This window comes from Equus przewalskii, chromosome 7 (genome assembly GCF_037783145.1).
Source record: "Equus przewalskii isolate Varuska chromosome 7, EquPr2, whole genome shotgun sequence".
NCBI classification, from domain to species: domain Eukaryota; kingdom Metazoa; phylum Chordata; class Mammalia; order Perissodactyla; family Equidae; genus Equus; species Equus przewalskii.
Window position 1 is genome coordinate 50,225,621 of NC_091837.1, and position 26,183 is coordinate 50,251,803.

Here is a 26,183-nt window from a genome sequence, read left to right on the forward strand (position 1 = left end):
TGCTTTTAAGCTCTCTGGCTTATAATGATCGAGTCATTTCCTTAAAACACGTGATATGATAGGCTGTTTCCCCCATCCACAATGAGTCAAATATAAAGGCTGTGCAAGGCCATCTGCCAAGTTCCTTTTTTATGTATGGCGGTAAAAAAACATGAGATTTGGGACGAGCCCAGTGGTATAGCGGTTAAGTTCGCACGTTCCACTTCGGCAGCCTGGGGTTCGCTGGTTTGGATCCTGGGTGCGGACCTACACATGCCTTGTCAAGCCATGCTGTGGCAGGCATCCCACATATACTGCAGAGGAAGATGAGCATGGATGTCAGCTCAGGGCCAGTCTTCCTCAGCAAAAAAAAGGAAGAGGATTGGCAGCAGATGTTAGCTCAGGGCTAATCTTCCTCCAAAAAACAAAGCAAAACCTTTTTAGCCCATGAGATCTACCCTTTTAACAAATTTTCAAATGTACAGTACAGTATTGTTTACTATAAGGAGAATGTAGTACAGCAGATCTCTAGAACTTGTTCACCACGTGTGACTGAAACTCTTCATGCACTGAACAGCAATTCCCCATTCACCTCTCCACAGCCCCAGGAAGCCACCACTTGCCAATTTCTTAAGGGTTTCAGGAAACCTGACGCTAGGGCATTAAGAATGAGAGTACACTCAGCGATTGGATACTCTTCCCTGGTCTAGTCTGGGTCTCCACACATCACAGACTGAAGTGTATTAGTTAGACGGATCCCTGTCTCCCACACTATACAGTAAACTTGTTGAACACAAGGATGATCCAGTTTTACCCCTCTTTATAACTTCCCTGAACCCAGTCTAGTGTCATGGATAAATATGTATTGAATTCAATTAAATTCTAATATTTATTTTCAAGGGCTAATATTTATTAATATTAATTTTAAGGATCTGATAAAAAGAAGGTAAATACCATTTACTTTTGAATTTATGATTTGTCTCCTAAAAAAGGCATCCTCTCTCACTTCCCAATAATAGTAACAGTATGTATAGCTCTTTAAAGGTTTTGACTAGGGGCTGGCCCAGTGTCGCAGCAGTTATGTTCGCATGTTCTGCTTCTGCGGCCCGGGGTTCGCTGGTTCGGATCCCGGGTGCGGACATGGCATAGCTTGGCACGCCATACTGTGGTAGGTGTCCCACATATAAAGTAGAGGAAGATGGGCACTGATGTTAGCTCAGGGCCAGGCTTCCTCAGCAAAAAGAGGAGGACTGGCAGTAGTTAGCTCAGGGCTAATCTTCCTCAAAGAAAAAAAAAAAGGTTTTGACTATATCTTCTAAATTGTTGTTATTCCTATATGTTTTTAAATGTAACAACTACCTAGGATGTTGGGCTCAGTCCATATAATCAATATAGACTGACTTCCTTGCTACATGATCATATATTAAATAATTATGAGTATTCCTCTATGGTCAAGCCGTGAAAATGACTTTAAATGTCAGCATTTGGCTTGCTTCACATAACTGAAATTAATTGGGTTTGGCCAGAGTCTCTAAAATTAATGAGTTTAAACCCCACTTCTAGGGTACATGTTCTTATATTGTGCTTACAAGATTGATTACGATATTAAAGTCTTAATTTAGTGACATAGACAATCAAATGAAATGTGATCTTCCCCCTTCATCACATTACTTTATTCTGAGCCATTTTTGTTTTTGGTGGTACAGCACGTTTCATCTGATGAAACTTGGCATAAGCACCATACTAAGTGAACAGGTCTAGAGCTTTGATGGGAAATCTTTTTTTTTTAAATAGTGTTTCACTGATCCTTTTCCTGAGAGTCTGAGAGCTCCATGCAGCATGAATAGCTCAGCGAGTCAAGCAAAGCTCATGCTCAAGTGAGAGAACAGAAATAGGACCAATGTACTTTTCTCGACGTAACTCTTCTGGCCACATGGTAGGTTGTCTGTCATCATCCTTACCTAACAGAGAACTCAAAGACAGGAAAAGGTTGGACAGTCTCTTAAGCCCATGTGGCAATTTGCTGTTAAAATTGAAATAGGGTTACATTTCACGAACTAATGGGTTTTTCCCCCAGTTAAACCTTTCATAAATGTTATTATCAATACCCTCTTAATTTTACATACAGATATTTTGATGCAAAAAACATTATCACAGTGAAGTTTAAGTCCTTTGCTGTCTAATACTTGGTTGTTGGATTTAAAAGTTTATCCCAATATTTTCTTTTGAAATATTGATTTGGTTTAACCTTTCTTTTTTCTTCTAAAATTACGTGGATGTACAATTATTAAATCAATAATAACCACAGTTACAACAAATATGTACTGAATCCTTATTAAACATCAGACATGCTGTGGAGCACTGTATGTGAGCCTTACCTAATTTAATACCAGAAGAATCCTATGGGATACGACCTGGGTTTCTGCTTATGGAATAGAACTACCTACATGTTTCTGCTTCTTCACTTTTTTACATAAACCACACCCATAATCAGCATCTATATTTCCTAGTTTCGGTTCCATTTAAGTGGATTTAGAACTTAAAGCCACAAAGCAGAATCCTTTAATATTTGTTTGAGTTTTTCCTAATATTTTACCTAATATTTACCTAATATTTGACATAAGATGTGAAATATGCTTTCACATCTAATTCTGTAGCATTTTATTTTCAGTAACTCAACTTTGAGTCTTTCTGAAACGTTTCACAGAAACAGTAATTCTTTTATGCACCCATATGTCATTAGTTAACATAATTTATAATTGAATTGAATAATTATATGAACAAGTACAATTGGCACAGCAGGTTTGGGAACAAGCACAACTGACTCTTGGGCCACATACATGCCCACAAGTGGGCTCAGTTTACAGGTGGGCTGGGGAGACAGCAGGTGAGGCCCTGGTGATGAGGCAGCTGTAAGCATCAGTCAGTAGCTTAAATCGAGGGAAGGGAGAGAGTTGCTTAATCCGAAAAATCATTTAAGAGAAGCCAGGCAAAAGAACTTCTCTTGTATTTGATACTTTAACTGTGTAGGCATTACTTTGATAAAATTAAAATAAAAAATAATTTTTTTTTTTTTAAATGAAGGGAAAAGGAGGAAGAGAGTGAGTTTACATATCTTGTCCAGGATTTCAAAACTAGAGGTGGAACTAAGATTTGGCTGTAGAATTCGGCCTCCAAGCCTCACATTTTAGCATTCTTTACCTCTAGCCCAGGAGTCTCAGGACAGAGGTGACTGTGGAGGGGAGAGGGCGGCTGCCGCCCAGAAAGGGGCTTGAGGCAGCTCAAGAACAGCCAGCGAGGGGCACAGTAACAAGAGAATCAGCCAGAAAACGATGCAGGAGTCTTAGAAATTTGCAAAACAAGAACCCTGTAACTGTGGTTTCCTCACGTTAATCCAAGTATTTCTTGACCTTGGGCCTCACTGATTCAAAACAAAAGGGGTTTCAGCAAACAGATTTGGCCAATTGATAGTGCCCACTCTTTTCAGAACAAAAACCCTGAAAGGGCATCCCTCCTCTGCAGCAAAAAGTAAACAACGCAGAAGAACCTCTGACCCAATGGTCTCGTGGGTACAAGCTCAGTGGAAATCTGTGATGACAAATAGCAATTAAAATGAAGGTATTTGAATCTCCCCACCCACCTCCTTCTAATCCTTGGGTTTTACAGGTTCTATTTCCGTCAAGCTCTTCTTTGAGTAAGACTATCTAAGCACCAGTTTGGAAGAACTTTCTGGCCTCCCAGAAGAGACGATTTTATACTTGCTGTTTTAAAATGCCTTGGAATGCATTATTATGTTTTTCCATTAAGTATTAATGATTTCAGTTTATGTTAAATGCTTTCTATGTTACTGTCCGTGGCATTTTCCAAATTATTTCCTTCAAGAAGAAAATTAGAAAGGTATTAAGATTTCTATGACTTCATAAGGAATTCATAAAAAGGTTAAGATCTCAAATGGCTATCCCTTCAATAAAATTATGTTAAATTGTGCAAAATGTTCGTACATGCGACATAATTTTTATACACTTTTGAAAATAGCTATTTCGATTTTAACTGATCTGGTGTAAAAAATAACTGTTGCAATTATTTGCCTATAAACGTGGTTGAGATTTAAAGCCTCCTTTGTATAAAACAGTACTTCATTTCAATACCTTTTTGGAAGCAATATTAGAAACAATGGATTGATTATTTAATTAACATGAGCACACAGTTAAGGAGCCTATGAGTAAACAGCTTATTTCATTTTCTAAAGATTGCATAATTAGTTAATTAACTAAAAGGAACTACAAGAGAAAAAAAGAAACAGGGCGAGACCCAAAGTCAGGGTCTGTACTGGGTGCTCCTTTTCACCGAGCTGCGCTCCAGCTGACGGGTCCTCTGTGCTCCGCGGGCTGCTGAGCGCACCCGCACTCGCGCCAGGCTCCCAGCGCAGGGGCATCCAGCTCGTTGAGAGCGTGCTTTGTATAAACCGACTACTAACCAAATCGTATCCAGTGAGGCGCTGAGACCGGACTAGCCCAAGCGGCAGCCTGTAATATGAGAACAACCTCGCAACAGGGCAGGTCTGGTTCTACAGCTATCTCCGGGGCAAACACTGAGCCCTAATTCACTCATCTACAAAAGGTCTTAATGTTCATTTCAGCTTGAGATTCTAGGAAATGGGAGGGAGGGCGAGGGAAGAAAAAAGCAGGCAGCTTTTCATTATCATGCACGCACTATGTTTTTCCTATTTATGCTCTATTTAATCAGCCCTGCCCCCGTATGTGCTGTCCTATACCTCACCTCATTTGATCCTCACAGCTGTTGCTGGGGGCTTACTGGCTGGCATGTTATCCTGCCTTCCTCTTGCCACTTCACCTCCTCAGAAATTTCACCCTCTCTCATTTCTTTCCCTGTCACCTATACTTGATTTAGTCCCAAATATATACACACCCTTAGCTGAACTTCAATTCTGCTTCTCCGAATTCTAACTTCCACATCAGTGCCCTGTTGTTGGATCAAATGCAACTAGATGTGAATGAAACTCGTAATCCTTTTCCCCAAACCGCCTGCCCCTGTGAACTTGCACATGTCTGTCTATTATATAGATTTCTTCCTGCCAGCCAGTTCCTCCATCTCCTCCCCACACCTGTTTCCAGAGGTCACCTTTTGATCCTTTTTCCCTAGGTCTCTTACACATTCTTCTTTTTTAACCCCTCATCATTCCTGCCAAGTTCCCTAGCACATCAAAGCCTATGGTATTGCAATTGTCTCAAACTGGTATCCCTGATTACAGTCCACCCTAATGTTAATTTACCAAATTAATTGTTTAAAAAATGTCTTTGTCCATGTTAATCTCCTCCCCAAAACCTCTATCTGCTTCTCACTGTTACACGATCCCCTCTAACTCTGCATTCAGTGCTCACTAAAATATGATTCCTGCTTACCCATGTCACTCGGAACTTTCCTTTACAAATCCTAAAAGTCCCCTGAATAGGCCACATCCACTCTATTCCCAAGCCTGAAATAGCCGGCTGTCTTCCTTCTGTTTGACAAAGTCCCATTCCTTCTTCAAGACCTAACCTTGATGACTTCATTCTGTGTTCAGAGCGGTCATCTTCTGAACTATGGTAGTTACTGCTCATTTGGGAGGCAGCAAAGCCCAGGAGTGAACAGCATGCCGGGCTAAGCCCTGACATATATTCATGTATTTTTTTCCTTAACCTCATCAGGTAAGTACTATCACCATTCCTACTTTACGGGTGAGCGTGTGGCTCAGAGAGGTTACTCACTTGCCTAGGTCACAAAGCTGCTAGATGCTGGATTCACACCCAGGTGGCCTGGCCGTGGAGTCCATGCTCCTGACCCTCACAGCACAGGATCTAGAGCGGCTTCTGTTGTTAGGTAAATCCTTCTGCATCAGCTGTCTCTACCACATGCAAGCTCCTTAAGGGAAAGCGCTGTGTCTCTGTCTTCTGTACCTCTGACTTGCAGACACACCCCGTATGAGCAAACTAAGAGGTACAGGGAGCGAGGTTAGCAGTAGAAACAATGGCAAACCTCTGATACTGTCTGCCATGCTGAAAACACACAGAAACACACCCCTTCCTCTTGACCCTTCCTATGTGATGCTCAAGGTGCTGGCTGCACATCTCACAGATCAGAAAAGGGGTAATACGAATAATAAAAATACCTTATACGTTTCCAGATTTCAGAAAGTGGGCCAGACAACGAAGAAAGATCTTTCAATGTTATAATCTCACTCCCTCACTTTCTTCTTTCTTTTCTTCCTTCCTTTGTCACTCCCTCGACAAATATTTGTTTTATGCACATTGCATGCTAGAAAAACAGACCTCTGGGTGTGTTGTTAATGTTTCCATCCTAGATGCTAAAAGACACAGGCAAGTAATATAAAGTACTATCAAAAGCAATAAAAAAATTGCTAAAACTGCTCACCTGTAAAGTAGGAATGGTGATAGTACTTACCTGATGAGGTTAAGGAAAAAATATGTTAATATATGTCAGGGGCTTAGCCCGGCATGCTGTTCACTCCTGAGATTTGCTGCCTCCCAAATGAACAATAAAAAAAATTGCTGAAAAGAACACACAGTGAGCTAGGCATTAGGCCCAGGGCTTGACAGGAATTCTCGCACTCAATCCTTATACAATTCTATGACAGAATCCTATTACTATCTCCATTTTACATGTAAGGGGACTACGTTGAGAGAGGTTAAGGTCGTATGACTCCTAAGGGACACAGCTGGGATTCCAGCCCTGGAGTTTAAGACTAGACCCGCACACTTAACCCTCACACTGGACTCCCCCCAGGAGGAGATTCAGCTATGCAGCATACATGGGGCATAGGTAAAATTGGTTTCATTTCCTTTCAAGAGAGTCCCATAAATAGTATCAGGATGCAACAGGAACGCTTGCAATACTCTCACAGACATCACCTGAAAGCAAGTGTCTGACTTTTAACATGTTATCCTTTGAGGGCTCCATTCAATCCATTTGTAAAATGAAAATTAGCACCAAATAATCTCCAGAGTTCCTGCCAGACACAGACCTTCTATTATTCTAAAGAGGCAGCTGCCGGTGAGTGGGCGTTCACTGATTTCGGAGTCAGAAGAACTAGGTTTATTTTAATAGCCAGCACCCGGGTCATTGGCCCGTGTCACAGTAGTCTGCAGCTATCACTTCTGGCTTGTCCTCTGCTGACCTCAAATGCCTCAAAGACAATCGCTCAGCCCAAATATCATCTGGAAATACAATGATCTACCCTCTTAACAATTTTTTAAGTGGACAATACATTATTGCTGACTATAGGTACAATGTTGGACTGTAGTCATACTGCTTGACTGACACTTTATGCCCATTGATTCGTAACTCCCCGTATTACCCCCATATTACCCAGCTCATGGTAACCACCATTCCACTCTTTGATTATGACTTTGACTATTTTAGATACTTCATATAAGTGGAATCATGCAGTATGTGTCTTTTTGTGTCTATCTTATTTCACTTAGCATAATGCCCTCAAGGTTCATTCATGTTGTTGCATCTTGCAGAATTTCCTTTTTTAAGGCTGAACAGTACTCCATTGTACGTATACACCACACCTTTTTGTCCATTCATCTGTCAATGGACATTTAGGTTGTTTCCACATCTTGGTTAGTGTGAATAGTGCTGCAATGAACATGGGAATGCAAATATCTCTTTGAGATCCGGATTTCAATTTTCTTGTATAAATACTCAAAAGTGGGATTGTGGAATATATGGTAGTTCTATTTTCAAGTTTTTGAGGAATCTCCATATTGATTTCCATAGTGGTTATGCCGTTTTGCATTCCCATCAATAGTGTGCAATTTCTGACTTCTTTATCATCTTGTTCTATGGCTGTAGGTTTTGCTCTTTGGATGTGGGACTTGCCTTCATGTCCAATATTGCCTCGTTGTGAGTTCTGGCTGAAGAGGAGCTCCGCAGACAGAATAACGCTCCTGATTTGGAAGGGTATTTACATTATTCGTTCCTTTCTTTGCATTTTCGGGATTGCTTTGCTAACTAGCATAAGCCACATCAAGCTATTTCTTCTCATTCAGAATACAGTCTCTTCATGGTTTTGCACTCCAGGCTCTTTTTGAGTAATTTCCTCCACTTTGTTAGATCGACGACGACTATGTTTACACTGGTGACTCCCAAATCTCTCTAAACTGTCTCTCTCACCTGAGTCCCAGACTCAAATAAAAAGATGCTCAGTGACATGGCCTTAGGTCTCCCATAAGCACTAAAGCTGAGCCTTTTTAAATATGAAGTCCTCTTCTTTTTCAATCGTTCCTTCCCCAGTGCTCCCTCTAGGGACTGGCACCACTCAGTCATCCTAAATCAGGGGCCTTGGAATCCTCTCTCACTCCCTCATGGCTCCCTTGTCATCACTAACCAAGTCCTGTTTACTCCTTCTTCAAACTTTTCCCAAATCCACCCTCTTCCTACAGCCCCACTGCCACATTGCTGGTTCAGGCTACTATTATTTCTCAGCTGGATAATTGCAACAGATATCCAGGAAGCCTCTTTGCCTGGGTAGGTAAGAGTCATCTCAAATTTAACATATCCAAAATAGAAATCTCCTTTTATCCTCAGCCCCCAAATTGGTCCTCTCATGTTCTGTTCCATCTCAGATAATGGTACTATTCACCAACTCGCTCAAGCCAAAAACCTAGAGTCATCTTTTATTTCGCTCTTTTCCTATCCACCCACATCCAATCTATCAGAATTTGCCATCATTTCTACCTCAAAAATAATCCGAAATCTGATAGCGTCTCAGTATTTCTACTGAAACTACCCTGGTTGAGGCCACTTCATTTTTCTCCTGGTTTATGTTAACAGCTTTCTAAATGGTCTCCCTATCTCCATTTTTTTTCTAGAATCCCTCCCAAGCCAGAGGGCTTAAAAAAATCATCTCATTACCTTGCTTAAAACTCCCCAATGATTTTACATTGCAATTTTCATAAAATCTAAGCTCTTTATCACAGTCTACACAGCCCTCCATAAGCTGGATGCTGCCTACACATTCATTCTTGCTCATCATGCTCCAGTCATGCTGAGTTTCCTTCTGGTTCCTTCAACCCATCAAGCTTGTCCGGCCTCAGGGCCTTTGCACTTGCCATTCCCTCCTCTCAGAACTGCTTGTGGCTGGTTCCTTTGCATCATTCATGATTCAGTTCAAAACACCAGCTCCTCAGAGAGGTCTTTCTCGATTACTCTAGCTAAAGTGGTACCCCACTGTATAACTCCCCAGTATTTCATTTTATCTCTTCTTCTGGAATAATGACCAACTGAAAATAGAAAAATGTGAACCTGATAAAGCAGGTTATTCAAAATTAGAAAAACCAATGAAAATAAAAATGCTACATATTATATATCAATATTCATGTGCAGAATTTGAAAGCACATATACCTCATGACTGTGTAACAATGTATATGACATAATTTTGAATGCAGACTGAGTACAGACACTGGATGATTCAAACTGGTGAAAAGAGGAGAATCAGTAGCATCAGCTAGTCAGAAGAGACACAGAAGAAGCAGGAATCCTCCTTTGTAGGTAAGTTCCCAAAGCTGAGGGGGATCAGATCTTTACCTCTCCTTTCTCTTCAATTTCAAGGAAGAAAGAAGGTGGATGGACAGTCAAAAAACAAATTCTTCTCTCTCTTCTGCTTGCCTGAACTGTCTGGAAGATGCGATCTGATTACTGAATCCAACAATAATTTCTGGAAAGATAATGTGTCCTAGAGTTACATTATAGGGTTTCTACAGAAGGAAAAACAAAGGCAACCTGCCATGCCTTTTCTTTATTTTATTATTAAATTTCAAACATACAGAAAAATGGAAGTTTAATTACTTAAGATCACATTTCTCCCTACTTCAGATAGACCCAAGTGGTCTCAAAATTCCACAACTAGGGGCTGGCCCCATGGCCAAGTGGTTAAGTTCGCACGTTCCGCTGCAGGCGGCTCAGTGTTTCGTTGGTTTGAATCCTGGGCACGGACGTGGCACTGCTCATCAAACCACGCTGAGGCAGCGTCCCACATGCCACAACTAGAAGGACCCACAACGAAGAATATACAACTATGTACTGGGGGGCTTTGGGAAGAAAAAGGAAAAGAATAAAATCTTAAAAAAAAAAATATTCCCCAACTACAGGGTGGGATGATTAGCAGACATTTGGTCCTGTTCAAAATGTCCCTAAGACATTTAGTCCAAAAGACATTTGGTTCACGCCACAAGGTCCTTGACACTTGGTCCTGTCCAAAACATCCATGAGTATGTTTGGTTCATGCCAAGTGATTTTGGACAGCACCAAATATCAAAGACTTTTTGGCATGGACCAAATGTCTCCATGGATGTCTTGGATAGGACCAAATATTTCCAAGTATCAAGGACTTTGACCAAATGTATTATGGATGTCTGGGACAGGACCAAATGGCCTGCAAGGAGGTGGGACCATTATATTCTAAACCTCTAACTGCCTGAGAAAAGGACTGCACCATTGCATGATCAGTTTTGACATTCTGTTCACCTTACTTAGTGTAATTATACCTGCAGATAGAACCTGACTATTTTCTTTTATTCAGGTTAAATTTTATTTTATTGTGGTCAGCACACTTAACATGAGATCTACCTTCTTAACAACTTTTTAAGTGTATAATACAGTACTGTTAACGCTAGGCGCAATGTTGTACAGTAGATCTCTAGAACTGACCAGGGGCTGGGCAGGGGGGAGGGGAGTTAATAAACAGAGCCTGTTTGCTTTATCTGTTTCTGCCACCAATCACTAGACAGTATTTAAAACAGGAGATAATGAAATCCATCTTTCAGGCCATTTAGTTTTTGTTTGTTTAATTTTTACAATCTCTCAAAGACTTTAACTACTACCAGCTTTAAATGCTTCCTGAAAAGTTCAGAGCAATTCAAACAGTGTGGCTATAATTAGAATACTAAGAATAGGACATCCCTGGTACTTTAATGTGAAACCAGGATCTAATCCAGATGTGCGAGGAAGTTGTTATTTAAAGACTTGTGCTATGGAGTTAAATAATATTCAATTAATTCTCTCTCTTTTGATTTTCTTCCTCATGTGGAGGAGGAAAATGATTTTTTCTTGTTTCCTCAATAAACACCAGAGAGGTAAATTAAATTCTTGGAATAAATTTACTTTTTACCTTTTAAAAAATACTCAGCACATGTGCAGCAAGTTAAATAAAGAGAGAAGATGCTAACTTTCTAATATATTCAACAATCAAAAACATTGTAATAAATTATATAGACATGTGTTGAGTATTTCAGGCCAAAAATTATTTTACCTAAACCACTGTAATGATGTTTATTGTTGTCATTTAATTAATATTAAAAAAACAACCATAGTTACATATGAATCAAGTATGACTTACATATTCTGAATATGAGGATTTTTTTTTTTTACTTTATAGCAATGATTGTACAAACATGTTGATTAAGGCATTTTGAATGCTATAGCTTGACTTTTCACAAATGCCCTTATAATTCCCAGGAAGTCAGTGCACAGCTGTCCCCCCGGCACACAATGACCACTACTGTTCACCACCGCTGAGAAGGCCTGGCTGACAGCACACACTGGGAAGGCATGCAAATACTGGTTAGGTTCATTGTGCAAAAAAAAAAAAATAAAAAAGATTGAACATTCCTTGACACACAGAAATCATCACTCACATCCTATTATTTTCTAAAACTTAGAGGCCCCTATATTAATGGCAAATGAGTTACTGATAAATGTCATTGATTGCAATTAGAAGACATGCAACAAAGAGTTGTGTTAAAGGTGTGAGACAAATGTTAATGATATCCTGCAATCTCTTTTCAGTCCAATCCCCTAAATTACTTCTAAATGTAGACTCTCATTTCCAATAGCACATAGGCAGGTAGGAGAGGAATTCTTTATGCAAAATAATATTCTTTCCTTGTATTTACATACATAATTAAAAAAATAATAGCAGACTACTGAAAACCAAGTGCAATAAAGACAGAATTATCAAAGAAACACAGTGATTTTTGTTTTTAATGTTGCAGTGACACTGAAAAAGGTAATATTCATTCTCTCTTCAGACACACAGACTCATTCCAGGGCAATCAAGATTCATCAATCATGAATCTGAAGACAAAATTCAGAAAATATCATCCCATCCCCACTTCTCCTAAATAATCAAATCAAAGAAGTTCTTTTTAAAATATGTTTGAGATTTCTCTCCATCTCAAATATAACTTTAGTGCTTTGCCCTTGATTCCTAGCTGTAAATAATAAATATTCTTTTAATAGTTCTTCAACAAATGAATGAATAAATGAGTGACTTTGCTTCCAAATTGAATTAAGATACAGAAATTTATAGCAGAATGAATAAAGTTTTCACTTTAATTTATGGACACGGAAGTGCTCACGACTCTGGCATTGGTTAGAGATGATCCTCTGTACTTCCTCAAGTGCACTGTATAGGGTGTTCACACCCTTCTCACCTATGTGCCCGTTTCTCCCATCTTCTCCTGACTACCTTTGCAATTCCCTCTCACCATTCTTAGGGACTTGTTTCCTTAGGAAACCCACAGGGCCATTTGCTGTGTCTGATGATTTAACCAAGCCCCTTGCTCCTTTGTGGGTTGAACCAGCATTTACTGCGGGTCTGCTTCTTCCAGGCCCTATGGGAGGCACCAGAGACAAAACGGAACCATACAAGCAATTTCTGTCTTTGTTTCCACTGCATTTTTCCATTTCATTCAAAACCTAGCTCAGAAACCAAGCAAACAGAACCTGCAAGGACCTCAGTCTCTGAAAAGGCCTTCCAGGACGAGGCATGTTGCTGGTATCGGCTCACTGGGTAAGGTCCCAGTGCCATGACAGTGACAGTGCCTGGAAAATGGCAAGCATTCAATAAACGACTGCTAAATAAACTTAGTTGATCATTCAACAAATAAATATTGAACACTTCCTATGCACTAGGCGCTAAGGCTGTGATGATAAACAAAAGATGCAAGTTCCCTGCCCTCAGAGAGCTCACAGCCCAGAGCAGTGCTGTCCACTAGAACTCCCAATGATGATGGAAATGCTAGGGTCTGCATTGTCACTGTGGTGGTCCCCGGCCACATGTGGCTAATGAGCATGTGACATGCAACTAGTACATTCTGGGACTGAACTTTTAATTTTAATTAATTTAATTTTTAATTTAAAAACTAAAGCAGTGTAAGATAATTTTTCCATTCAACATAACTTTATTGTTTTGGTAGGACTATATTTTTCTTTGACTTTTGTATCATGTACTCTATCAACCTTTATTGTAATATACATGTCTGGCATATGCATTGTTTCTAGCATCTCGTTTACAATTTTTTATTTTATCTTTATATTGATTACATGTTGAAATGATATATTTTTAATACACTGGGTTAAATAACATTATTAAATTAATCTCATCTATTTCTTTTTACTTTTTAAAATGTGGCTACTCAAAAATTTCAATTTACATATATAGTTTACATTCTATTTCTATTGGATATTGCTGATCTACAAGAAAGCAAGAGAGAGGAAAAAATAAACAAATAATTCTGAAATCTGGAGAATGTTACAAATTTAATCATTCTTCCTGCTTAAGTTAAAAACCTTATAGGACACCACATGACCCAGCCATTTCACTTCTGGGTATATACTCAAAAGAATTGAAAGCAGGGTCTCAAATAGATACTTACATACCCATGTTCATAACAGCATTATTCACAATAGCCAAGAGGTAGAAACAACCCAAGTGCCTATTGATGGATGAATGGATAAACATATAATTGAATATTATTCAGCCTTAAAAAGGAAGAAAATTTTGAAACATGCTACAACATGGATGAACCTTGAAGACATTACGCTGAGTGAAATAAGCCAGTCACAAAAGGACAAATATTGTAGGATTCCATTTATATGAGGTACCTAGCATAGTCAAATTCATAGAGACAGAAAGTAGAACGGTCATTGCCGGAGGGTGGGGAAGGAAAAAATGGAGAGTTGTTTAACAGATATAGAGTTTCAGTTTTGGAAGATGAGAAGAGCTCTTTGGATGACTGGTGGGCATGGTAGTACAACAATGTGAATGTACTCAATGCCACTGAACTGTGCACTTAAAAATTGTGAAGATGGCAAAATTTGTTATACATATTTTACTACAATTTTTAAAAGATTAAAAAATTTTAAAAACCTTGTGGGGAAAATAACTATATTGGTCTAGTAAGATTTAGTACATTTCTAGGTATTATGAGGGTCAATGAAAAATATTAAATTTAACGTAGTTCATATTTGCTTATCTGTGGATCCTGGGATGAACATTTTGAAACGGCAGGGAAGTCAGCAGATCAGATGGAAAAATGGCCAAAGAAAACAAGAGAAAGATGTATTAAATAAAGTCAGGTTTTGAATGTGGTGTTTCGTTTGTCTTGATGTATCAGTGAAACAGACAGCTATATGTTTTCAGAGAAGGCTTGGGTACAATTGCATTTCAGGTGTCTTTTTGAGGCGGAAAGGACCACATTTGACTGAGAAATTGTTTCTGTGCAGTGAGAAATGTATCAGAGATTTACAGTCCTTACTAATAACTAGGTCATAGTGAAGATGTATAAGCAAATTCAGGCAAGCAAGGATAGCCAGCATTCAAGAGACATTCTGCAAGGACTCCAACAAGGCCAAGATGTTCAAACAAAGGCATGGGCTGTGGTCAGGATCATCTTCTATAAATGTTTCAAATGGAAGGCAAGACACTAATGATCACGTTGAACAAAATTTAAATATGCTATCTGGAATCAATAATATAGTAATTCAAGGCCATTTATTAGCCCCTCAGTGTGAATTAGCTGATCAGAATACTCAGCTGCTTCTGAAAGAGTCCCCTGGTTCTGACCTCCCCGGCTCTCTCTACTTCTCCAGCCGAGGCTCCACCCCTTTCAGGGTTCCTCCACCTGCCACTCAAGTCATAATCTCACTTCTGGGGTGAGCAGTCTTCAGCTGTTTCTTGTTTCCTTACAGTCTCATGACTTCTCTCTTGTCCTGAAAAATCCTTTTATCTGGGAATTTTCAGTGAAATAATAGGACAATTTACATGATCAATTACTGTATTGCTCAGCTCAACTGACTTACATTCACTTAAGAAGTTTTCAGTTACACAGTGTACAAGTATATCATTTACACTTGATTAAAATGTTTGTGGTCATTTATATGAAAATTTTAAAAAAAGCTGGGCATCTGTTTCTTGGTTAGAAATACAAGTTCATTGTTTTCTCTGTGGGAAAATCAGGTATGACTTAAGACTCCTTTCACAAGAGAGCCTAAGGATCTCCCATATTCTATTTCTGTGGGTGTTTTAAATCTTTTGTTAGTATAAGTTCTATTTTTAACTAATCAAAATATGCATTTACCTAGAATGCTCCATTTCCAAGTCATGTCAGATAAAAGTGTGCTTACCCTTATATTGACTGCTATACACACATAGAATGCCCTTTGATGCAGCTTCCACAAAAAATTCAAACTACCATGAGCCTCATTTTGTTGAGAACTGCTTTGGCCCAGGCTGCCTTAATAAGATCTATCCTCTAGCTCCTGAACGTCCATTTTTATTTGAGTTACTTTCCATTTTAATTGGGAATTCCTTGTGGCTTTTTTATAGAATATTTAAGATGAAAGCCTACAGTAATTTTTGGCTAACAAAATTATGAAGCTCTTCTTCATTTTCTTTCCTGGGTGAAAGGAACACATATATTGTGTAAGAATCAACCTAGATAAAAGGTTCTTTTTTTCGGTTATACAATGAGGCACACTGCTTTCAGATGAAATCTACTGTGATGCAGCTAAAGATAATATTTCTCCCCTGCCACCTAAAGAAACCATGCTTCAAGTCTCAACTGTCTGCAAATAAATCCTGTTGTGTGTGCTACAATAGCAATCCAAATTAAACACGTGGAGGGAATTTCAGGGAAATGATTTCATATCTGCACTTTGACTATGTGGTGTGACATGGTAATTTCTCTTACGTCAGCTACTGATCGTTTCAGATTTGTTTAGTTTGCATAAACACACTGTTTTAAAAGCAGTGTTACACAATGAAATTCAAGGTATTTTTGAAATAATGTGGCACAGCTGTGTTGTTATTTATTCTCTATCATAAATTCGACTAGCTGGAAAACGAACTTTGTTTAAAAATAAACTCTTCGGGACTTGTTTTCATGAACAGCCTGTGTGTAAGTCTTCCATTTTGTGGATGGAAAAATGCATCTGTGATACTTTATTTCACTCAATAATAAATATTGTTTTGAAACCATAAACCCAGGAGAAAATTGGTTATCTTTTTTTTTTTAATAGAATGCATTAACAGAGTTCGGAGAGCCAGTTCTTCGGGAAAGCTATTTAAAAAAGCAAACATGCCAGAGACGGATTGCCTGAGAGGCCGAAGCAGAAAATTGGTAGCTTAGAACTAGAGGACGGATAAATGTAAGGCTGTTTATACCAACCTGGGCAATTTGGTCATAGAATGTGAGATTTTACTTGTTTTTTCATCAAAGCCCTTTGGCTTGTATTGGGCCGGATGTGGACCACAGGTCTGAGTTCAAGTCTCACACTGCTATCTGTTAGCTAATCTTGTGACCTTGGCCAAGTCACATATGCAGGGTGGTGGGAAAAGCTTAGGCTTTGCTACCACTCAGACCTAGATCCAGGGGTGCACCTGTCAGTGTTTAACAACTGGCTCTCCAGGAACCAATCGATCAACCAACCCTGCTTTGTAATGTCTGCCAATTTCCATGTGTAAACACTCCCACTGTGGCCAATTCTCATCTACCTGCACGACCTCGCTGAAGGCAGAGTTGGGAAGAGATGTGCACAGGCAGTTCTCTCCAGATATCTCCTAGGATACTACCAGCTGGCTCCAGCACACTACTGCCTAGATTCCATTTCCGGCTAAATCAGTTAATATATGGAGCCTAAGATAAGTTACTTGACTTCTCTGCATCTCCATTTTCTAAGTTTTAAAATGTTGGCCATACAACATTACACAGTCATTTTGAGGATAAATTAGAAGGTATTGAGCACAGAGCCAGAAATAGCAGGTCCTCAGTCCACATCAATTCCCTGACTTCATGATTATGTCCTTCTCTGTATCTCTGTCTCTCTCTCTATCCTTCTCTTCACAGACAAACCCTTTGAAAGAACAAGGCTGCATTTGTGCTATACTCCCTCACTCAACTCATCGCTATCTAGTTTTCACTTCCAGAACTCCTAAAAAATAATTTCTCTGTGGTGACCAGCAGATTTCTCCCCCCACTTCAATGGATATTTTTCAGTGCTTATTTCATTTGATTGCTCTGTGGCATGTGACATGCTTGACCAGTCCCTCCTTCTGACTTTCTTCCTCTTTGATTCAGAAACGAAGAATGCTGCTGCTCCTCACAGGACAACTGTGATTGATCTTTCTTAGGCTCTCAGTCTCTGCTTTCTCTTATTGTGTTCTTCATTAATATTAGGGATCTCCCAAGGACTCATCCTCGCCTCTTCTCTTCTCACACCTCCCATTCCCTTTGGGCAAGCTCATTTATAACCAGGGTTTGAACTCTCATCCAGGTACCAGTGACTGAAAAGGAAAGCCTGCATCCCAGACCTCTCTCTGGAGTCTCGGGCTTGTAATGTGTACTGCTTATTCAGCATTCTTGACATTTCCGCCTCCATATCCCATAGGCCACATTATAATAAATGTAGATATGACTCAATTTATCATTTTCCCCACCAGACCTGTCCCTCCTCCCATGTTCCCTATGCAGGATGCACTTTTCATCTCATTTCTTAAGCTGGAGACCTGGGAGTATCCTCTTGACCTCCCATATCCAGACAAGCCAATTCTCTCTTGTAAATACATCTGCATTCCATTTCATTAGCTTCCACCTCAATGCCACTTTCTTAGGAAAGACCCCTCAGACCTTCATCCTTTCATTTTTAGATAATTAAAGTGATATACCACCTGACTACTCTGTCTCCAGTCAATTCCTCTTCCAATCCATACTTCCTCTGGAAGGATTTTTATAAAATGCAAATAGATTGTGTAATTCCTTGTACTTTATTAGCTTCCAACACCTACTGCATAAAGTCCAAACTCCATGGAATGGCATAAGGGCCCTTGTCGATTCTGGCTCAGGCCTACTTTTCTGACCACATCTCTTGCTCCTTGTCTGTTCATGACTGTGCTCCACTCTGATCAAAGCCCTAATCTTTCCTTCAGTAGGCCACACTTTCTCTTGTCTTTGTCTCTGCACAGCCAGCTCTTTCCCTTTTTCTACCTAGTAAGCCCCAATTCTTTCTTCAAGGATCAACTCAAGTCTCCCCTCTTCCATGAAGCCGTCTTTGAAATCCTCATGACACCTAGTGCATACACGCTTCACACTGTATTATAATCATCTATACTTGCTTCTCTCCTCCAGCTGAAAGTGAATGAATTGAGGACACTACTACCAAACTCATTCACGTTGCATCTCCAATATCAAGCACAAAGCCTGGACCGCAAAAATGTTTAGCAAGGGGCCGGCCCGGTGGCACAGCAGTTAAGTTTGCACGTTCCGCTTCGGTGGCCCGGGGTTCACTGGTTCAGATCCTGGGTGTGGACATGGCACTGCTTGGCACGCCATGCTGTGGTAGGCGTCCCACGTATAAAGTAGAGGAAGATGGGCATGGATGTTAGCTCAGCGCCAGTCTTCCTCAGCGAAAAGAGGAAGATAGGCAGCAGTTAGCTCAGGGCTAATCTTTCTCAAAAAAAAAAAAAAAAAAAAAGGGTTTAGCAATTCGAATATATCAGCTTATAAATGTCACCTCGGGTTCCTTTCCTGCCCCTTTGTGGTACCAAAGGAGATGAGGTCAAAACAAGAGCTTCTTTTTTTTTTTTTTATTAAGATATAATTGACATATAACATTATACTAGTTTCAGGTGCACACCATAATGATTTGATATTTGTATACACGGTGAAATGATCATCACAATAAATCTAGTTAACATCTGTCACCATACATAGCTATAATTTTTTTTTCTTGTAATGAAAACTTTTATGATCTACTCTCGGCAACTTTCAAATATGCAACACAGTATTAGGGGACAAGAGGTTTTGTAAGCTATGAACAAGTTAGGACGACATGCATTTTCGAACTTGATTCTAACTGGGAGAATGATTCACAAAGTGAGAGTAAAACATGTAGAATATTACAAAATATTAACGTGCAAAAAACAGTGGGCTTTTCAAGAATGATAATTTACTTAAATGTATTTGTCACAACGTACTCTGCCTGCTAACTTCATATGTTTTATGTTGGTCACTAATAATTAAAACAATGACAGATTAGGTCTTCTCATGCTTATTTTTGAGGGGTTTGTTGCTACTGCATAGGAACTATGGCAAAAAACACTACAAAAATGGTACTAGCATAGAGAAAAATCATGCTAAATAGCCATCTTCTTGAAAATTTGCATTTAATAAATGACTACCATAAAAGAAATTGAACATGTTATTCGCGCACAGTTGGAAGAATTTATTCAGTATCTATTTAACTACTTTTTAAATCCTGAGTGACTGCGTTCAATGTGTGTTAAAGTTTTGAAATGCAGGTGCTGTTGCTGTTTTAGAACATTTCAAAGAAGTGAAAAGCCCAGTCAAAGAGTAAGCAGCAAGGGACTGAGCTTGCAAGGCATATGTTCTACCATTTGCTGAATTTCCAATAATAAATTTCACCTTTTGAGTTGAGAAAAAAATAACATTGTTCTTCTTTACCAGTAAATTTTTGCAAATTATGCAAATGAACAAAACATCTCTAACTTCAGGAATGGTCTAATGTCATAAATGCAAAGTACTCAACTTTATTTTAAAATACTCATTATCATCTCCACCGATAACTCCATTCTCTGGTCCATCAGGACCATTCTTTATTTAATACTTAACTGGATTTGAAAGTATTCTCCTTGGAAAAACTGGAACAATATATATTTAACAGATGGTGTCTCTATAGTCTACCTTAGTAAGCCTTCTAATATAGCTTTTCTAAACAATAATATATGAAGCACCTTTCTCTGCAAGAATTCTTCATTTGTTGGCTGTGTTGCTTTTTAAAATCAAGAATTCCTTGACCTAAAAAGGGATCTTTCTTCTGATAAGATAAAAATACTTCAAACTCAATATGAGTTTTATGTAAAATCTCTGGAGTATAGCTGGCCATTTTTTCCTATTTTTCTGTGAAGAAATTGGTTCTTTAAAAAAATCAAGGGCAAAAAAGATAATTACTGATATCAGGAACTTGCCCCCTGAAATTGTGTCCATTTATCATTATGCTATCATACATTTCTAATATTTTTTACCACCTCAAATAGCCAAATTTAGCTTTGATTTTGTTGGCCATGTTGTATGAATTTGACATGGGTTTCTAAGCTCGGTGTCAAGAGATATTTGCATTGAACTGCTTTAAAAAAAAAGGCTAAGTTTACCACAACTTTTCAAAAATGATATTGGGTTATACATATTCTCATTGTTCTTCTTTACCAGTGACTTTACTTGTGACTTATTCCTGGCTTACCGAAAAGAGCATCATATTTGACACCACAGACAGGGTTGCAATGAGGGTTCAAACAACTTTCTCCCTAAAAGAAGCTAAATAGACTATAGGACAACTTTATTCCAATGTCTGAACCCCATTAGCTATATGCTGTACTAAGCAACTCAGTCCAAACTAACTTAGCATAAGCTTTGGAACATGATTCATTCAGTTATATAATGAAGTGTGAAGCATTTAGGATTTCTTTGTGTGGAACCATACACACAAGGTAGAGCCATTTCAATAAAGTAATAATGGTAAGTAGAATCACAGACACAAAATTGGAAAGAGCCTGATCCCACCACACTTCATGAATCTCTAATCAACATCCCTTAAAGGTGATGGTCCAAATTCTCCTAACAGTTTTACCCACATAATCTCATTCTTCCCAGTCCTGGAGAGGTTTCCTTGTTAGGAAGTTATTTCTTATCCTGAGCAAAAACTTACCTCTGTAACTTTCATCTGAGTGCAACATTCCTTAAACAAAGAATTAACCAGCCTTAACCAACCAAAAAGTGAGGGTCCTCGAAGTCCCTGTTTCAATGGGAGTATTTTTGTCTACAATATTTTTTTCTAAATTTTTTGGTTTCAGTCATGATCAGTGCAACAAGAAGGAGTAGATTAAAAGGGTCGAGGACATAATACTGATCTCCCATAGCTGAGAGATGGAGCTGCTATAAATAGGAGTGTGTGAGATGTATTGTCTAATTCAGCAGGCAGGATGCAGAATCTGAGCAGAATGAACAACAAATGATACAGAGACAAACAGGCAGGAAGTCAGAAGCAAGGAAGCCCATGATGTTCTTGGTCTCCAAAGATGCAGACGTTCAGACCAGCTTCATAAACGGAACGTGGTGATATTTATGACTACATTGGCAAAGGTTATGTCCCAATTTTGAGAACTCAGACTATCTTTACAAATATAGATTTCCCGTGGGCAGGATTTGTGTTCTTTGAAATGATGAGGAGCCTAACAATTTTCTCCAATACTCTGAGTTCCATCCATTAGCTATCATTGACTTCACTTTCTCTTAGCCAGTTTCTTTCACTTTCTCATATAAATTGGACACAGTGACAAACTGTGAACCAGTTGGGCAAATTAGCTCCATTAATAAAGGGAGTTGCCTCATAACATGGTGACTAGTGTTCCCTGCCAAAGATGCTGTTGCCTTAAAAAGATTTTCCAATTACTGAAAAATATTTTATTAAGCAAGAAACTCAACACAGTATCAAAGTGACTAGGACTTTGATTTGAAAAGAAAGGTTAGGATGGTGGGAAATTGAAAAGAATAAGACATGAAGAAACCTGAGTTCTTGTCCTACCTCTGCCTCTAGCCCTTTGTGTCACCTTGGTCACACAGATGTTAGAATCCATGAGTATGGAGGACCTTAAAGAGGCATCTGGTTTAACGCTTTGGCCAATATAGCTTTCTTCCAGACTATAAAGTTTCTTTAAGCCAGTATCTACAGGATCATAGCAAAAGCAATTTGGAAACAGTATAAATAATTTTCCCCCAAGGAGCAATAATGGAGGTAATCGCATCTATGAGGAGACCAGACACTTTCTTGCCTTTATATATATTTTTTTATATTCATGATCAGGCTTTATATGATCCACAAAGAGAATGCAAACAATGACATTTAAGAGGGAAGTCATCAGGTAATAAGTTGCCGAGTTGTGTGAGACGAATGCTAAGGGTGGAAAGGAGAAAAGAGACAGGAGCTTAGGCTGTGTATCCATTTTTTGATTAATGCAGACTTTTGTCTTCTATTGACCACACTGTTTGGAAATGCACATGATACCTTGTTACCAGACAAGAAATGAAGTTGAAAGGAGATAATGGTTAGGAGCAATGTGTCTTTATGCTGGCAGCTCTTATATTGCATAGAATAATGGGTTGGTGGAGACTTGGAAAGGTGGAGTCCAAATCAGAGCTTTTTATGATTATCGGCAAACTGAGGGCATTGGGAGCTGGAAGATTGCTCTTATGCAAAGATCGACTTGGTAAATGAAAATCTATCTGACCTCACGACTTTAAGCCAAATCCAAGCAATGAAAATACGGAAATGTAAAACTTATTTTTGTATAGGCAGCAAATATTGACCCCTACTATGTGCAATGGCACTGTGCCAAAGCAGCATTCACTTCTGGATACATATTAGAGTTTAGAAATGCAATAATTCTTAAAATTCCTCCAAAATGTAAAGATTCTTCTCAGTTAAGTAATCAACACTGTCCTGAAAAACATCAACTACATAAATGGTTTTAAGAAAAATAATTGAGATTCATAGATATTTGGGAAAATAAAATGGTTATCAACTATTATAACTCCATGTTTTAAAATTGGTGGTTGCAAGACTTACCTTTTATTAGGTAATCATAAAAAAATTAAATAACATTCCATCTCATTTTCTTTTAAATAAAATGGTAGATGGAAAAAGACATGATTGATATGAGCGTGCAAAAGCTAAACGTATTCGTATACTTTAATTAATTTAATATCAATCAATTCTAGGACCATAAACTATTACTTTTTTTAATGTGAGTTTTTAAATTGCAAACAGATTTTTTTTTTAAAGGTGGAAGTAAAAACAGAAAATAAAGCTGGAGACAATTAGTCAAAATCTTACCTGAAGTGACTTTTTGCTCTCTTTTCTTCTCCACTCTCCCTGAAATGAGAAGTGGGAGATCAGTTGCAGTGGGGGGCCATGAGATGTAACTCAGATGAAAGTGCAGTTTATGGCAATTTCCAAATACAATCACTACGTCTGCCATGTCAAACACACGTCTAGAGATGACTGGGCACTGCTGAAAGGCAGGAAAAACGCTTTCAAATCAATTTACAAAAGTCCAAAATAAAGGGGTACCATTAAATACTCTGATGGGTTTTAAAAATTTTCTTAGTATGAGTAATTTACTCAACAATAAATACACAAGGTGCAAATCCTCATAGAACAAACTGTATGGGGAAAACCTGAATAAAATAAGACCATGGCCTCTTACGACCTACTTGGGAAGATAAAGGACAGCCAATACAACATGAAATGAGATGTGCTCCAAAACATACAAAATGTTTAAAGCTATGAGAGGATAAAGAGATTATTTTAAGAAATAAAGAGGTGCCCATGAAGTTATGGAGAAAATGGTATTTGACTCGGATCTTGAGAGATACATGTGATTTGGGGAATTTGAAATAGGGAAAAGATTGATTTTTGGCAAAAGAAATAGTGTGGGCTATGTAGGACAAGCCTACTTGAGCAAGAAAAGTCACGTTTAGAGCTTGCTTTAAGAACTTGAACACCAGTAGCGTTGCATAGGAAGAGGGCTATCCTGGAGGTTAGGCAAGAGGTAATGGACTGAGAATGGCAGTGGAATTGGAGACAAGGCAGGCGATGAATGCAAGAGACAGCGGGAAGGCAGAACTTATAGGGCCCAGGGATTTACAAAATGTGAAATGCAAGGGAGACCAGAAGGTCAAGATGGATGGTCACCTGGGTGTGGTGATGCAATTCAGGGAAGTAGTAAAATGTGATGGGAGCATGGGAGTGACAAGTTCAGTTTTAGACTTATTGAGTTTTTTTCTGTGTGTGAGGAAGACTGTCGCTGAGCTAACATCTGTGCCAATCTTCCTCTATTTTATGTGGGACGCCTACCACAGCGTGACTTGATGAGCAGTGCTACATCTGTGCTGGGACCCGAACCTGCGAACCCCCGGCCACTCAGCTGGAGCACAGGAACTTAACCACTATGCCACCAGCCAGCCCCAAGACTTACTGAGTTTTGAGTGCTATGGGGACACGGAGCTTGGGAGAGAGATCAGAATTGAAATTATAGACACAGAAAATGTCCATGTAGAGAAGATGGCTGGAACAAGGGAGTGAATGGTTACATAAGGGCAGACGGCCCAGAGGGCTGGGCTGAGTGACCAAGAAAACAAAAATGCTACTTTTGTCTTGTGATGTAGGACCATGAGAGGACAGTTAATAAGAAGCAGAGATCCATGGAGATCAACAGAGCAGAGAGTCATGTACCATGAATAAAGTTTCAGGAAGTATGGGGGACCAACAGCACCTGATGCTGCCGAGTTCCAGCGGTTGGTACTAGATTGTGAGAGAGCAGTTTTAGCAGAGTGGGGCCGGGAACACAAGAGAGACTGTGAGGGCCTGAGCAGTAAGTGGGTGATGAGGAAGGTGAGACTGAGGAAATGGCTTCTGTTCACGAAATTTGGCAGCATGCAAATGAGCACGATGGGGCCACAGCTTGAGCAGGAGCACAGTCAAGGTTTCTGCCAGGCTGTGGGGCCCTTCAGCATGCTTACAGCCTTAGATAGGAATCTCGGCCCCAGGGCAGTGGTGTGTGTAAGCACCACCGTCCGCACCACCGTCGAGGTGAAAGCCTTGGTTTTGTGACGGGTAGGCAAGGGGTACTCTCCCAGCCATCGCTTTCTTGTCAGCTATCAACAATTCACAGATGGAGCTGCTTACTGAGAGTTTATGCAGCACATGGAAGCTGCATGTAAAGTTCATCCAAGTTTGTCTACCATCCCTTCATGTCTTTAAAATCCTAAAATATAAGGCGACAATGTACAATCATCCGTTCATGCAGCTGCCAGAAGTGTAGAATTCATTTAACTGGCAACGTGATTAATAATGCATTCTATTCATCTGGGTGATTTCCAGAGGACTTGTTTGATACAATTTATTCCAATGATTCAAACAGACAAATAGCATGAATAGTCCATTTAAAGGCTTCATTCATTACCAAGTGTGACAGGGTACCTCCTCATTTAAGTTTTTTTATTGGGCAAGCTACTGTTTACTATTTGATTACAAATTTCTGTATACTAGAGGCCTCAAATATTTTCATGAATTTTTAAAAATGTTATTCAAGTCCTGAATTAGAAAATGTTAAAAAAGTATCTCTTTGGAGAGTCTTTAACTTGTATAAGAGTCATAAATCCTGAAAGTTGACAATAAATGTAGTGGACATAAATCATATGATATGGTAGTCCATCTCCAAGGGGACCCCAGTGATCCCCGTCTTCTCTCCTCCTGGTATTTATGTCCTTATGCAGTCCTTGACGTTGGGCCTTAAAAAGCACTGTGGCTTCCATCTTGCTTTCTCTCAGATGACTCCTGAGTGAAGCCAGATAATATGAGGACACTCAGGCAGTACTATGGAGTGGAACACATGGCAAAGGACTCAGGCCTCTGGGCAACAGCCAATGAGGAACTAAGGCCTCTTGCCAGCAGTCAGCATCAACTTGCCAGGCACGTGAGCAGCCCATCCCTCAGCCGTGGTCAAACCTTCAGATGGCTGCAGCTCTGGCCAACACCTTCACTGCCACTTCATGGGAGACCTTCACCCAGAACCATCCAGTTAGCCACTCCAGAGTTCCCCACAGAAACTGTGTCAGATGATAAATGTTTATTGTTGTTTACAGCTGCGAAGTGTTGGGTAAATTGTTATACAGTAACAGACAATTAATACCTATTAGATAATTTTATCATAAAAGTTTGAGTTAATTTATTACTTAATACAATACACCTACAGTGATGCTAG

At 39.3% G+C, this 26,183-nt stretch overlaps 1 protein-coding gene and 1 long non-coding RNA gene across 10 annotated transcripts in view; one reads left to right on the forward strand and one right to left on the reverse strand.

Moving 5' to 3' along the window:
* CHST9 (carbohydrate sulfotransferase 9) overlaps positions 1 to 26,183 on the reverse strand; it is a 256,656-nt gene that overhangs the window by 120,652 nt on the left and 109,821 nt on the right. For 4 of the 8 annotated variants that reach the window (XM_070627517.1, XM_070627518.1, XM_070627520.1 and 1 more), the window contains one exon: positions 23,252 to 23,290. The exons of 2 other annotated variants lie outside the window; for them this stretch is intronic. In XM_070627517.1, coding sequence (XP_070483618.1) covers positions 23,252 to 23,290 — 39 coding nt within the window. Of the gene's footprint in view, positions 1 to 9,592; positions 9,614 to 23,251; positions 23,291 to 26,183 lie in introns of those variants that run through there. 2 more of the 8 variants (XM_070627525.1, XM_070627526.1) reach the window with 2 other exon arrangements.
* LOC139084526 (uncharacterized) overlaps positions 4,431 to 26,183 on the forward strand; it is a 31,446-nt gene continuing 9,693 nt past the window's right edge. The window contains exons 1-3 of one of the 2 annotated variants that reach the window (XR_011541970.1): positions 4,431 to 4,538; positions 7,858 to 7,965; positions 9,454 to 9,556. This is a non-coding gene — a long non-coding RNA (uncharacterized lncRNA). Of the gene's footprint in view, positions 4,600 to 7,857; positions 7,966 to 9,453; positions 9,557 to 26,183 lie in introns of both variants that reach the window. The other variant, XR_011541969.1, reaches the window with a different exon arrangement.